General features: G+C 39.4%; 1 protein-coding gene across 3 annotated transcripts in view; it reads left to right on the forward strand.

Annotated features, from left to right (window-relative positions):
* Window positions 1-15,333, forward strand: part of LOC113659486 (neuronal PAS domain-containing protein 3) — a 218,132-nt gene that overhangs the window by 186,552 nt on the left and 16,247 nt on the right. For all 3 annotated transcript variants that reach the window (XM_027172293.2, XM_027172295.2, XM_047821804.1), the window contains one exon: window positions 204-381. In XM_027172293.2, coding sequence (XP_027028094.1) covers window positions 204-381 — 178 coding nt within the window. The remainder of the gene's footprint in view (window positions 1-203; window positions 382-15,333) is intronic.

The raw sequence follows: 15,333 nt of genomic DNA on the forward strand, positions 1-15,333 counted from the left end.
TCCTATTATCTGTAAACTTGTGTAGTGTTTAGGGACCACAGTAACTTAGTGCTTCTAGAGAGACAGCAGGGGAAAGTCTGTCTTGAAAGCATGAGGAATAAAGAGTCATTACAAATTTCAGTTAGCTTGTTTCCGCTAATTTGGTTGCAACAATTTATCATTTTTTAATAATAAATGCTTTAAATCTGTGTGTATGTGTGCAGGTGGAGTTGACAGGCAGCAGTGTGTTCGACTACGTGCACCCGGGTGATCAGGTGGAGATGGCCGAGCAGTTGGGGATGAAAATTCCTCCAGGCCGAAGTCTGCTGTCTCAGGGAGCCGGGGCTGAGGACGGAGCGAGCTCAGCCTCCTCATCCTCACACTCTGAGACGCCTGAACCAGGTAGGACTAGAGTGCTTCCTGAAACATCTTGTTCAGTTAGTCATTAGTTAGTCATTAGTTATTAGCAGCAGAAAGTATACAAATGTATGAATTATAACATTTAGCTGGCTAGCATTAGGATGAAAATGACTAAGTAAATGACTTTTAAATGTTCTTAGTTTCTTTTTCACAGGATTAGCTTTTTTAATTTTAAGCATATGGATAGCATTAGCAGTAAAGATTATGGGCTCAACAGTAAATTGTTTGTCCTTCACGTGTCTTGAAGGAAGCCCACATTAAACATTACACTATTCTATTAGTAACTGTTGCATGATAGGGTAAAGCTTGCTAGTGGAAGAAAATCAGCTATAGGTTAAAGCAAGCAAGCAAACTAATAAATATACTTATGACTATGACATAAAGAAATCCTTTTAGAAATTCTGTCAGGCTCATGGGATCTAACAGCATTATCAGTGATGATTATGAACATTTAGTAGTATGATTCCTTAGACATCCTGTCAGATTAGCTCAGGTTAGCTAGCTAGGCTGGCCTACGTCTTCCTCTTTTAGGAGGTGACTCCTCAGTGACTTCCTCAGTGACTCAAACATCATTTCTGTCAGGCACATTTGTCAGGTCTGGTTGTGACAGTTGTTGAACTGATTAGATTCTTCACTTAATAAGTTTCTGTCATGGTTAACGAGAAATCTACTGAAGAACACAAAATCAAGAGATCCCATAATCCACTGCAACTTTAAGTTTGATCTTGTTTATGAATCTGGCAGGCGAAAAGGACATATTAACTTTTGACAATATTAAATATACTATTTATTATAAATATGAATGCATTCGGAGATGCTTTCTGCTCAGCACTATTGTAAAAAGGGATTATCTGAGTTACTTTAGACTTCCTGTCAGCTCAGAGCAGTCTGCAGTGTTTATTTTTTTGTGTTTTTTTTTTTTTTTTACACCAATCTGTGTAAACTCTAGAGACTGTTCTGTATGAAATTCCCAGGAGCTCAGCACTTTCCAAAATACTCAAACCAGCACATCCGGCACCAAGAACCAAGTTTCAGAAAACCTTATTTAGTCCAGTAGTTTGACCAGAATGTGTCAATGAGTGAGTGTGTGTGTGTGTGAGAGAGAGAGAGGGAGAGAGAGAGAGAGAGAGAGAGAGAGAGAGAGAGAGAGAGAGAGAGAGAGAGAGAGAGAGAGAGAAAGAGAGATATGATATGCTTGATGAGCATTTCCTAAGTGTCGAGGTGGGAAAGCTGTGGCAATCGCAACTGCACTGTAAAATGCGCTTCTTCCACCGCTCCAGAATTTAATTAGACGACTTGTATAGACGAAATGAAAAGAGGTGACATTCCTCATTAGAATTCTTTTCAGGGTGGTTATAGACTTTGCCTTCCAAATGTTCCCATTTTCATTGTGTTGTACTGATGATAATTTAAGTATTAGGGGAAAATCCATTTATAAATTAAACAAAATGACTTGATATCCATCAGTCCCTTAGTTCATCAAGCTGTTCAAACAGGAGGGAGATTGGCTGTTCGGCCCGGGTCTTCCGAGAGCCTCAGTAATTAGATATGCCAAGGATTTATTCTTTGCTGATTGGGGCTTTAAATTAATTGAAGTTCCACATTTGTGGCTTTGTCCTTTTCTCTGCTTTTTTGCCATCAGATATTACACACTGGTTTTGTGTGTGTGTGTGTGTGTGTGTGTGTGTGTGTGTGTGTGTGTGTGTGTGTGTGTGTGTGTGTGTGTGTGTGTGTGTGTGTGTGTGTGTGTGTGTGTGTGTGTGTAATTCTGTATAGAAAGGCTTCACAGTCCTCATTTTTTGGCAGCAATGAGAGAGCAGGTCTTTAATGCAGGGGGTTATGACATCATGATTTATTTGTGTACACAGACACTTATCCAACACTCCCACGCTTCACAGTCCCTCCGTCTCTGTCTGTCTCTCAGAACGAATCCCAGTTCAAGAAGTATGTAATGCGGACATGAGCTTTGCGAATATGGTCATGCTTTTGTCTCCTCCTCCCTTTCAATGTGCTCATGATGTCACACTTCAGTTTGCAATGTCACCTCTCCTTGTGTTGCCTTTTACCTGCGAGATAAATTGTCTTATCACCAGTCATTTTTAAGTGTCTGGTACTGCAGAGAACTCATAGTACCTCCTCCTCAGCCCCACCCACTGGTTCTATCTCACGGGCATGTCACGTGTGTAATAAAGTGGTAAATATTAAATATGGCTGTATTTTTTTTATCTTTTTCTTTTTTTTCCGAAGATGCTAATCCACGATGTTTGTCAACAAGAGTCCTTTGATGAGGATGAAAGGCAGCGCTGTTTGTGTGTGTAAATACATTCATAAAAGAGAACGCTGCCAGCATTATTTACAATAAGATGATTTCGGGGATGCCAGCCAGATCCGGTGACATCATGTCCAAATTAATTCAGCAGAACGACGTCGCTGAAATCTAGTTTCATTTTGTACATTTTATGTCAAATAAAATATTAATCCATTTAAATCCAGAGAGAATTAGATGTCTGCATTAAAATATATTATAGCAAATGAGGAAACATCTTCCAATATATCACCACTGACAGACTGATGGGTCACCAAGGAGCAACATATTGACATGATCTGTAGTCTAATTGTCTGTGTACACTTTGTATGCAGACTGACTCTTAAATGATGGAGGTATTTGTTTTCTTTTAGTTCCATCGTACAGAATAGCACATAATGCTTTGAAAATGACAACTCTTAGAAGATAAATGAATCAGAGACTAAAGTTTCCTCTTCGGGAAATCTTACAGACAAAAATACCAGACAGAGCCAAACTGTCTTTCTTTGTTTGTCACTTAAACGATGTAGTTTGTTTTTCTGACATAGTAATACAATTTCAAACGAAATTAAGAATGTTTGTTTATGCTAACCTAAAGCAACTCAATGTTGACCAGAAATTTTAGAAATTACTGTATGGCGTACATTAATTTGCCAATTTAGTAATTTAAGCCCTGAAATACAGTAAAGCAAAATCTTTCAAACTTTTAAAATAGGCCAGTAGTTTTAACTTCCAACAGCAAAGTGTACTAGTAACAAATCTTTAACTTACTGCTACAACACACACTAGTCACAGTTTTCCCAGTCATTGATGTGGTTATGAAATGGTGTGTGGAAACACTGTGTGTGTGTCTAGAGCACAGCAGTGTTGAGATGCAGCGCTGCAACAGGATCCTGAGGCTCCAGAGCAGGACTAGCCTTTGGTCAGGGTGATGCTGCCTCTCCCTCAGGCTCAGACCTTTGATTTGTGTGCATCCTCCTCTAGCTTCAAACAGGTGTCTGCTGTTGAGTGTGACATTTGAAATGCAAATAGAGCTCTTTTCCACCAGGCCCCCAAACCTGGGCCTGTCAAACTAGAGTAATACCCACATTTCCAACATATGCAGTCACGTGTGCATGCACACACACACACACACACACACACACACACACACACACACACGCACACACGCACGCATACACACACACGCATCTCTGTTATACACATGCACACAAAATGTGTGTGTATGTTTGGTGATTGTGTAACAGCTAGTGAGTCAGGACAGGATCGTAAGTTTCGTGTTGTGTAGAACTTCATGCAGTTTTGCTACAGTCCCTTTATCATAACTGTTTTCCCAAAAGCTTTGTAGCATCATAACCTTGTTAAATGATAGAACGAGCATCATAATCAACACCCTCTCCACTAGCTCCGATGATCTTAGAGGAGAACTCCACTTTTACATCAGTGCTTATAATTAATATGCGACATTCGATTTATTGGATTTTTTTTAACAAACTTATAGGTGTTAACCTCGTATTGGCTGTTGATCTATTTTCATTAGAGAACTATGTCCTACGTACCCACAGTGCCATTCAGCTGGCAGTCGACAGTGGTGCTAGTAGTTAGTGGAGCACTTGCTTCATCTCTACCTAAATAGAGCAAAGCATCGACACTTTAGTCCTTTAGTTTGTCCAGTTCTCCAATGTCCCCAAAGTCACCATCACTATGCATGTCATCCTGTAGCTTGCTGAATAACCTCAGCCCGAACAATGCTACTGCGTATAACCTCATCATATAACATTTTTCTTTGTCACCGTCACCTTCGTCTTGCTCATTAGGGAAGTTTGTTAGAGAACTACATTTTAAACTTAAAAATTTTTTATTCTGTTTCCATACTTATGTAAAGCTCATTTGAGACAATGTGAACTGTTAAAAGTGCTATCAAATAAATTTAAGTGGATTGAAATTGAACAACTACACTGTACCATGGGCCTTTGAGTCTAACTGCTGTTCTTTCCTCTATTTATACAGGAGAGGTCTCATTAAAATGACGTTATTAAAAATGACTAAAGAAGCTTTTGCTCTATTCTTTTTTATTTTGGGGCTAAAAATATCTACTTGTCATCAAATGTTTGAAATTGGTAAAAATCTGTCTTCTATGGTAAGCCACTGCAACTGCACTAGCAATGCCTACACATGATGTAAACTTCTCACAGGAATAAAAGACTTCATCACAAACCAACAGTTTAGCACCAGACTCACTAAACACATCACAAACATTTCACTATAAACGATTTCATGGGTAACACGGTGGAGTTTTCATTTAACCTTTAAATTCTGTTGGGAAGCTAGGCTGTAATGTCACGAGTATTTTTTATAAGAATGTTTGGATTTCGTTCTGTGTCTCAGAAATGTAGTCACCCACTAAGTTACATTTGTATCCTGGACTATTTATTTGCTTAAAAGTTACAAGTTTAAAGATGTCTCCTAAACTATTGCAGCATTTCGTAATGTACATGGAGGATTTAGAGATTTTACAGTGTGACAGACTCAATTTAGATTTTCTGAGAAGTGAAATCATTCCGATTAAAAAAAAAAAAAAAACGAAGCCCAAAGTAAAAGCTGACAGTTTCTATTAAACGAGGCTGAAATTCTCAGTGCCTTCTTGAACTCTTCTTTCACAAACTTCTTCAATTTCTCTCTGAAACGGATAACCTGAGACACCCGAGTGCCGGCGTTTGAAGAAAGAAAACACGAGAAGACAGAGAATTGAGTGAGTTTGACCACTCCACATGTGGCCCCGTCAGACAGCAGCAGCAAAGGTCAGTGCCCTCGGTGCAGGGTCTCGGAGCTGGCCGAGGCAGGACGAGTGCGCTGTATGCAACAGTTCTCCCTGGTGATTCCCCTTCACACACTCCACAGTGAAGGTGTTAACCTCGTATGCTGGAGTGTCCTTGAGAAGTGGAGTCGGGGGTCAAAGGATCCATTTGTACTCGAACAGAATACAGATAATGGGATTAGTGCCCACCGAGAGCAGACATTAGTCTGATCCACCTGTCAGCGAGACTGCTTATCATGGGCATACACATATTTTAAGATGTCGCCATAAGTAGAGAGGCTTCCCCTGTTCCAAGTTTGTGTTCGTAATGAGAAATCTCTTTTGTTTTAGCACACAGAGCCACACATACAAACTTAGTGTACACAAAGAACTCAATTGTATGGTAAGGATAGTGTAGTAAGAGATGGTCACATGGTCTGGGCTGGAGCTTTAATTGAAATCTGGAGCCACGGAAGGTCTGCAGCTCAAACATATTGATTTTACTCAGACTGACCCAGCCAATGGGGTCACGTTCCAACTCATCTGACATTTCTTCAATCCATCACACACTCAAGCAGACCCCAGTGCCTCGGCCCACTCCGAGCGAAGTGAGAGTGTGTGTGAGAGCAGGGATGTGTGTGTCATTGCCAAGGAGAAGCCTGAAAGAGAACGGTTTGTAAGAGTAACACAGGCAATGCAAATTTATTGTTTGTGCGATTTGTTTACGTGAAAGATCATCTGCTTCCATTTATTCTCTCTCACGTCTCCTTTTGATTAAGAATGCAAATCTGATCCTTTTGTCCATCTGCCTTTTTGTCAAACAAGAAGTGTGTTCAATTAAATAAACATCAGTATGTGCTGGAATGGCCGCTCTTCTCATCTCTCGCCCCCACCTGCTGAAATCAGCCGAGCATCCATCTCCACCCAGCTTCCAAATGGAAATGCTAATGACACCCTGCAAACGCAGGCCATGCTCCACAGCAAAACGTATACATTTGTTTTCTGATATCATTTATTACAAGAGACATGACTGCTGCAAGGATTGGGGGATTTGAGGCTGAATTCTTTTCCACTGGCATTTTCCGTTCACAGATGGCAGAAGGGATTTCTGTTATTCTCATAGTGGAGATGAGCTGCGAGCGAGCAGCAGTTGGAGCACCGCACTGAGCCTGCCTCAGTCTTCTTTATTGCTCCAAAGAATCCCTGAAGCTGAGGCAGGAACATGGCTGTCCTCCAGTCCAGAGCAGTTGCTAAAAACTAGAATACACATCAGACATTTCCTTTGTTTTGCTGCAGCATGTCATGCAGCTGTAAACGTTTGCATCCCTAAATGGTTTCTAAGTAAAGGGAAAAATGATCTACAAAAATAACAGAAGTTTAAAATAAAATGTCAGTGCATCCTGAAATAATTTAAAATTCAAATCATAGCAAAATTAACAGATTTGAAAGCTGTTCAGAGCTTTTCAAAGAGTAGAAGCCATAAATGCAAAGTCTGGGCATTTAGAGCACTTTTAGAAAAGCAAACTTTGATGTCATTCAATAAAATATCTTTTAAAATATTTTTTTTTAAACTAAATTTTTGTAGGAACGTGTGTGAATCATGATACCCTGTGGACTTGATTTACTAAAGCTTTCGATGTATATTAATCAATATGTAATTTGGTCTGTTTCATGTGCAAGTGAGCCAACTGATGACAAATATAGTAGTAAATATAGTACTGTTTATTAAGTCATACTGATGAGAAGGTTCATCAGGATTACACCATCTCAAAATGATCTCTCCCCAACCTTTTATGTGACATAAGAACCCCAATTATCCCCGTATACAGTATTGTGTCCACATCCAATCTTATACACAAATCTGTGCACAAATAATTGGGATCTTACTAAATCAGGGCTTAATTGTCCTGTTAATATAAATGTAATTTTTATAGGGTTTAGTTTGTCCTTTTTGCTGCATTTTATTCAATAAAATGATACGGTTACTGTAGTTGTAGGCATTGGTGGGTGGACAAGCAATAAGACAGTGTACGTGCCTAATGTATGATAACCAAATAAATAATTCTCATCATTTTGATTTAAAAACTAACACTGAAAGGTTTTGTTTTATGCTTTACGTCAGCATGAAAGCTATAACTCCTGCTGTATGTGGTGTTTGCTGCATGATTAATGCATTGTGAGTCTCTCAACCTCTTTAATAATTCAGTCTCCATAACGCTCCAGCTTAAGTAAAAGTCATAATGCTTGTTAATTTTCTGTGCATGGTCATAAGTTACTCAGTAATTATGAAAGTACCTATCACTTCATCAGACAGATCCTTTGCTGGTGTTGGGCGTGTTGATCAACCAGCCACCATAAATAAAGGCCAAGCCTGTTTGCTAAGACAAATGGTTTTAATCATCTGATGTGTTCATTTATCCCAAGCCCTAAGTTTAGCCTTAAATTAAAGCTCTTGTGAAAGCATAACTTGATTTCAAGAAATGCCCATCAATCCTCCCTGCCTTTCATACAGAGACACAGAGGTTAGGCTGTGATGGAGCGTTCTGATGCGTTATTTGTCCTTTGCTGTGCAGAATATGTTTATAGCTACAGTATGTGGTTGACATGTCAAACCTTCTGCACAAGCGAGCCAGTGTTTGTTATGGAAATCGAGTTGGCCGACCTCATATTCCTCATTCAGCTGCATTAGCAAGCTTCCGAACATCTCAATGTTTCACCTGTCAGTCCTGTGCTCGGTATCAAACCTTCGAGAAACGCACGCTACGCAATTGTCCATGAGGAACAGAGAAACTTACGACAGCTTAGCCTGGCTAAAAAGATAGAAAAATCTGTCACAGGGAAAGTACAAGATCACTCGAGGAAGAAGGCTTCAGAGCTTCACAAGACAAAGGTGGGATCAAGCAGTCTCCAGACTATTAGAAGCCAGTTTTATTTAAGCTTATTTAGCTGATCAGCTTGTCAGAAAGGGCTTTTTATCGAGAGAAGTTGAGTAGACGTGGTGCATTAGACCTGAGTTCCCAGGCAGCGAGAAACCACCAAGTCGAGCGGTGGGAAAGTGTTTGGGTAAAGCTGAACGGCTCGTTCACACAGGAAACCAGCTGAGTGCTTACGTGCAATGTAGAATACACAGAGAAGTCAGTGTGAAATCAGTTGTGATCAGATTATTTTTATTCAGAAAAATATATATTAAAGATACCAGATTTCTTTTGTACCAGATTTGAGAGTTCGGCCTCACTGATGCAGATGTTGCTTGGCTGTTTTTAGTACTGTCCCGGCCTTCGACAAGTCGAATAAAGGCTCATTGGCACTTGTCTAGCAGCTTGGGTCACCATATCTCTGTAGCATTTATTCATGGAGCCCTTGTGCAATGTGCTGGCCCCCTCCCACAGCCCTCTGCACTCATCTCTCAGATCAGCGCACGCAGGAGATAGCGGACTTATTTGCAGCTTTGTGCGCTATTTAGACAGCCCACCTCGACGAAGCCAATTGCTTTTGTTGCCAAATTTCATATATACACACTTTTGTTTAACTGGGTCTTATAACACAGCAGAGATAAGAAGTAACAGTGAACAGGTCTTCGCCCAATAAACAGGGAAATTATCTGGCCTGCTTTTCCTCGTGACACAATTTGTCAGACCTGCTGATAGGAAACAAATTCTATTCATAAAGCTCTCCTCTTCTTGGCTCCAGTGCGATTCGGTAGCAATTCAATTATAGTTTTGTGCGATAGTGAGCCCGGAGAGAGAATCCTAGCTGACAAGAAATATGACAGGACAGTTACTGAGTGTTTATGCAATTAAACTTTCACTGACAATACCTGCCGAGTGATGAATGCCTGGGCGGAGGTGGATGTGCACAAGCAGTGCCCCACAAGGATTGCACATTTTTCATTATTTTACAGTCTGCTGTGATCTTTCAGGGATGGCTGCAAGGAGCAGAGCAGAACAGTGAGAAAGAGAGAGAGAGAGAGAGAGAGAGAGAGAGAGAGAGAGAGAGAGAGAGAGAGAGAGAGAGAGAGAGAGAGATGGAAGTGAGAGGAAGGGTGGAGGATTTCAAATACTGAATAAAACAAAAATAATGTGTAAATAAACTAAGACCCTAATCTACTTTAGAGAGAGATTATATCAGCTACTAAAATGTGTGATCCTACCTTAACCTCTTCACAGTTTTCAGTACAGAATCATCTTTTTCATCAACTCTTAGCATCAAGAGAATTTTTTTTACATTTGTTATACAAGGGAAAAATGATCAATCTGATGATTGTGTGAATGTCTGACTATAAATAATTACAAATTACTAAGACTTTAAATAATTACTCAAATAAAACACACACACACTATGATATATATATATATATATATATATATATATATATATATATATATATATAGTATTAAAGGCACATAAACATTTGCAATTGTTTATATGTAGGTATAAACAGTATGTGTGTGGATTATGTAGCAGATACTGTATGGATGATGCTGCTCCTTTATCTGGCTCAGTCACTGGCTATTGGTCATTGATGCTGTGAGATTGTTATTAGTGTGTTGAGTTATGGTAGAATTCTACTGGGATTTTCATTTGCCCTATTTGTCCAGAGATCAAAACTAAGGTGCACTGTTCTCTTTAATTAATCATTTGTCCTTCAAACAGGGAAGTTTCTCTCCTCACTGCACTCTTTCCACAGATAATTAGGCCCCATAGTTCAGCTAATTCCATGAGAGACCTGCTTGTAGCCACCTGCTCTTTTTGTATGGGTAATCTTTGTCTTGTAAGATTCTGTCCCTGGAGAATTGGTTGGTCTTGTGAAGAATAAGAAAACCTCTATGATTCTCCCCGAAGAATCCCACTATACTTGCATTTGTAATAGTATGCATGCAACACACACACATACCGAGACACACACACACACGCACGCACCCCATCCTTCCCCCAAGGCTTGTCGCTCTCAGTGTGCATTGATAGGGTGGTGTTGATTTTAGGTGTATATGGATCTCTGACTAATCCTATTAATTCAAAGTGAATAACAAAGCAGACCAGGCTTTTTCCCATGTCATTCCATTTATTCAACCCTGCTAGTGTTTTGTTCCTCCATCATAATTATTTCCGAGTCAGATGTGCGCTGATTTCCTGGTGGACTTGTGTACCTCAGACTGACTTCAGGAACAGCAGAGCTGGGATAATTCACACTGCTCCTCTGGGGTGCTGTTCTCTGTTTTGTCAAGGACATTTTTATTACAAAGCTGATGGAATTTGCATATTAATTCATTTCTTTCAATTTTTAAGATTAAATGTTGTCAACATGTATCAGTGCACGGCTTTGACAGACCTGATGAAATGGGTCAGTCATGCTTGAACATTCTGGAGTTGAGCAGCCAAGTACAACTCTCTCTCTCAATCTCTCTCTCTCTCTCTCTCTCTCTCTCTCTCTCTCTCTCTCTCTCAGTTCACTCTCACACACATTCAGCCCACTGCTTCTCTCTCTTTTGTTTCTCTCATCTCTTTCTCCTTCCTACTTCCGCTCCCTCACTCACACTTTCCCCCAGCTTGATTAAGGACGTGTTGAAAGACTGTAAGAGGGGAAGACTACAATGGCATGCCAAATTCTGTCAACTTGTACTGAGTGCTCTTTTCTAAATTAGGACGCTATTACCACTTGATTTATAAGTGCATTTACACGTCAGGCTATTTTCCCCTATTTTTCTAACTGTATGACTTGTGATCATGGACCTGATCCTCTCTCCTCATCTGCAGGTGAAAAGCATGTTAATAATTCTTGGATGAAAATAATACTTTGGTGCGATGATAATGATGCAGTTGTGATTGATTGTCCTGATTTCTTTTATTGAAATAAGAATTAGTGTCGTGGTATCACAGGTTATTTTTGTTAGGTGGTTTATGAAGTGTTCGATTCCGTCTGGATCCTGGGGGCAATTTTTTTGTATAATGTGCAGTCCACCAGATACAGATATCATGATAAAATTTAAATTGAATTGCTGTATAATTTAAGTAAACACTGAAAAATGATAATAATTATAACAAAATATAAACATTATTATTATTATTATTATTATTATTACAACTATTAATAATAATAATAATAATAATAATAATAATAATAATAATAATAATAATAATAATAAAAACTTGATAGTTTTTTTATTTTAAAACTGAACGAGTAAACAGAGCATGTGCAGTAATGATCTGCAGCATGTTAGTGAACAGGGTAGTGTGGCATGGCAGCAGCTCCCGTGGGCTGAACACTCATTAGTTTTATCTGGAGACATCACCATGACAAGCGCTATCACCTCCACATCCGCTCCACCTGTTCAACCTGCTTGCCTTTCACTTCTTCAGAGACATGCTGTAGGGACACCCAGCACACCTGCACGTGTGCACTCTCACTTACTACTCATTCAAACACGCACACATATCTTCATCCCCCGTCTTCAGGATGTCATATGTAGCTTTATCACATTACGATTCTCTGATTTCATGAAATGGCTGTTGCCTAACAATTCTTGAGTGCACGGGGCGACCGTGACCCCTGATAGGCTGATAAAAACCACCTACCTTGTCACTGACTTACTCTTTTTTATCATATTAATAATGGATGAGTCTAACAAACCTGCTTGTCCTACAGAGGTGGACGGGATGAAGGGTTATCTGACCACAGCTGCTGCTCGGAGAATCTGGTCATATTCTAAATCTAACACAAGTGACAGCCCTTTTATAGAAATTGCCTAATTCAGTGCAGTGTCCTGGGAGAGAGCGTGAACCCCATCTCTGACCCAATGGCCCACTCAGAAATCTTCAGTACGTCCGTTTTTAACAAGACAACAACTCTGTCATGTAGATGTAGACACACCGATTATCCCTCCAAGATGATCTGAGCAGAGGGACACCACTGATATTTGATTGATATTCACATTTTTTTCTCGCTGCCCCATCAAGGCTTTATGGTGGATGACAAGTCAGAGAGAGTGAGCGTTCATTTTGTCTGTGTCAATAACGTTGTCACAGCACAAGTTTGCTTTGCCTCTAGCTGTCATAATAACATCAAACAGTAATGTGACTGATCTCTCGGCAGATTGCTGCGCGTGCACTTTCTCCCTGCTTTAGAGTAATGGATATCCGCTGTCGTGTTCGACAGCCTGTAATTCACTGTTAATGTTAGAGAATGTTTGGAGCAACTCTGTGTTGCAGGCTGATCTCTCCAAAAATGTAGTCAAAAAAATTCATGGGTGCCATTAACCTAAGTAAACATGACCCTGAAACCATTTTTGATTGATTTGTGTGAACTGATGTAAAACAAGCAAGCGATAAATCTAAATGTGTATGCTACGATTTGAGACGGAAAAAACGGCTTCAATTAGAGCACTTTAAAATTTATTTACAACCCCACATTTGATTATTGCTTTACTTTTGCAGATGAGCGACTAATTAAAAACAGTGTTAACAGCAGCTAATTGATATCTCATGTTTATGATGCTCGGCAGTGTTTTGCTGTGAATGCATGGCTTTATCCGGGACTGCAATTACAGTACACCTTGGCATGCTGATTCAGAGCACTGTCTGTTTCTCTGCCACTAAAAAAAAGCTTCTTTTAGTAAAGTTGGCTTTTGAGTACACATGTTAATGGCACCCGGTCTAATTACTACTCTGCATACTTCATTTGCTTATACATTTTATTAATTTACTGAAAGATCAGGGGACACACAAATCTGTTTCTGTTTACGTGCATCTGAATGTCAAGAAAAAGTGTTTAAATATATATGCTAAACTCTGCAGTGTTTCTGGTTGATATTTATAGATATCACACAGATGTGCTCATACAGGCGCGCCTCATCTGTCCCAAGCATTCTGTAGGGCTCTAGAGTTCTGCTCGAGTGTTTATGCTCTCGCTATGTTCACAGCTACATCGTGACTGTTTGTGAGTGCATGTCCGCCACATTGTAGTGGATCGCTATGGAAACAGGGACATGTATGTACACACACACAAACAAACACACACAAACACACACACACACCTCTAAAGGAGAGGCCTCATGGGAATCTGTTAAGGAGATTGTTTATGTGAGCATCTATAATTTTAAATTTTGAGATTTTTGCATTTACTGTATTATAGTGTTTAAAACTAACTTTAAATATATTTTTCTGGCAAAGCTTTAATTCCTGTAATTCATATTTTGTAACTGAATCCGGCTAGCAGTCCCTCAAAAATTAGCACAAATAACTTCATCTAGGCCTCCAAGCACCACCATTTCAACTGACATCTACTGTACCTTGAGTAAGTGAGCTTTCACAGGCTGTGACCTATAGCGGCATGTCGTGTGTGTGAGAGTCTCACACTGTAAAAAAAAACTGAGAGAAAGGGACAGAGTGGACATCAGGACCTGCCAGATTGTTATTGATGGTCAACACTCACAGCACGCAGAGTAATACTTTCAAAATCTCATCACTTACTCCTAGAGACAACTATTCCCCAGGGTTTCATCAAGAAAATTAATCCCGGAGCCTTCCGAACTATAAATTACTGCGCTTTCACACAAATGATATCCTCCCTTTAATATCATCTCAGATATTGTCAGTTTTATATGTGCAGCAGATTCGCAGTAGGAGAGCGGTGTATTAGAGGAGATTGTATTTTAAACTTGCAAAAATAGTCTGCTGTGTTAAAAGCTGACTGAAGAATTCTGCCATATATTCGTGGATTTAAGAGCTTTATGTCATATTTGGAGCACAGCGTAAATCCTTTAGAGGTGGGAAGAAGCAAATTGCAACAAAATTATTAAAACAATGATCAGTACAACAGTACAGAATTGAAATGGCAGTTCACTCAAAAAACATACAGTATAGCAGGATGTCAGTCTGTATTGATGGCAACAAATATATAAGATCACACACACACACACACACACATACACACAAAGGCCTTGTTCTGCCTGCACACTCCCATAATCTCAGTCATTTTATCCTTAATGATGATGCCGGGAATCTCCATCACATCTTGTACATGCAGGATCGTATCCTTTCCACTCTATGCTTTACCTGTCTAAAAATATATATTTAATCTGGCTCAATCAAGATTATTGTTTAATTTTGAATTATCTTGTGTAATAGTCATTTGGATAAATATAGTATCTGGTTGGATACAATAATTAGAATGATCCTGATAGCCTAGCTTATACTGTACATTTATATGGAATCACATAGCAGACACTTCAATCTTAAAGCGTTTATAAATGCTGCAGATTTACAGTCTACCTGTCACTGGTCTCAGCAGCAATACTAGGCTTTCTGACTGAGACATGCACGTAGAAGATAACTGCACAGAGAACAGCGTGAGCAGTATCTAGCACGCTTGGGTAAAAAAGGAAATGCATTTTTTTTTTCAATTACACTAAATATAAATGGTCAGGCATTTATGCTTCTTTAGTTTTGCACTGGAGCTCTGAAACAGATATGAGTAATAGAAATTCTGTAACAGCCAAAAATGACATTATTACGCTATATATAATTAAGTCACTTTTAAATAAACAAGTCTGTAAAATAACAGAGAGTCTGTATCATGAGTTTTGAGCAGGATGACATCATCTTCACGTAAGCATTTCAGTTCATTTCAGTTCAAATAAATTAAATTTCCAGTTCAGATGAATTTAATCTCAAGTTTAAATAAATTTCATTTGCAGTTCAATTTTAAAGAGGCTGCTTCTGAAAAGCATCAGCCCAAACTGCTCCGAGGTGATTTCTCATAACATTACAGTGTTCTGCTACATGAGGAGGGTTTGTTCAGTTCATTGCATTACGGTAAGCTATGTTTGAGGAAGGT

The sequence above is a fragment of the Tachysurus fulvidraco genome, chromosome 12 (genome assembly GCF_022655615.1).
Source record: "Tachysurus fulvidraco isolate hzauxx_2018 chromosome 12, HZAU_PFXX_2.0, whole genome shotgun sequence".
Classification (NCBI taxonomy): Eukaryota; Metazoa; Chordata; class Actinopteri; order Siluriformes; family Bagridae; genus Tachysurus; species Tachysurus fulvidraco.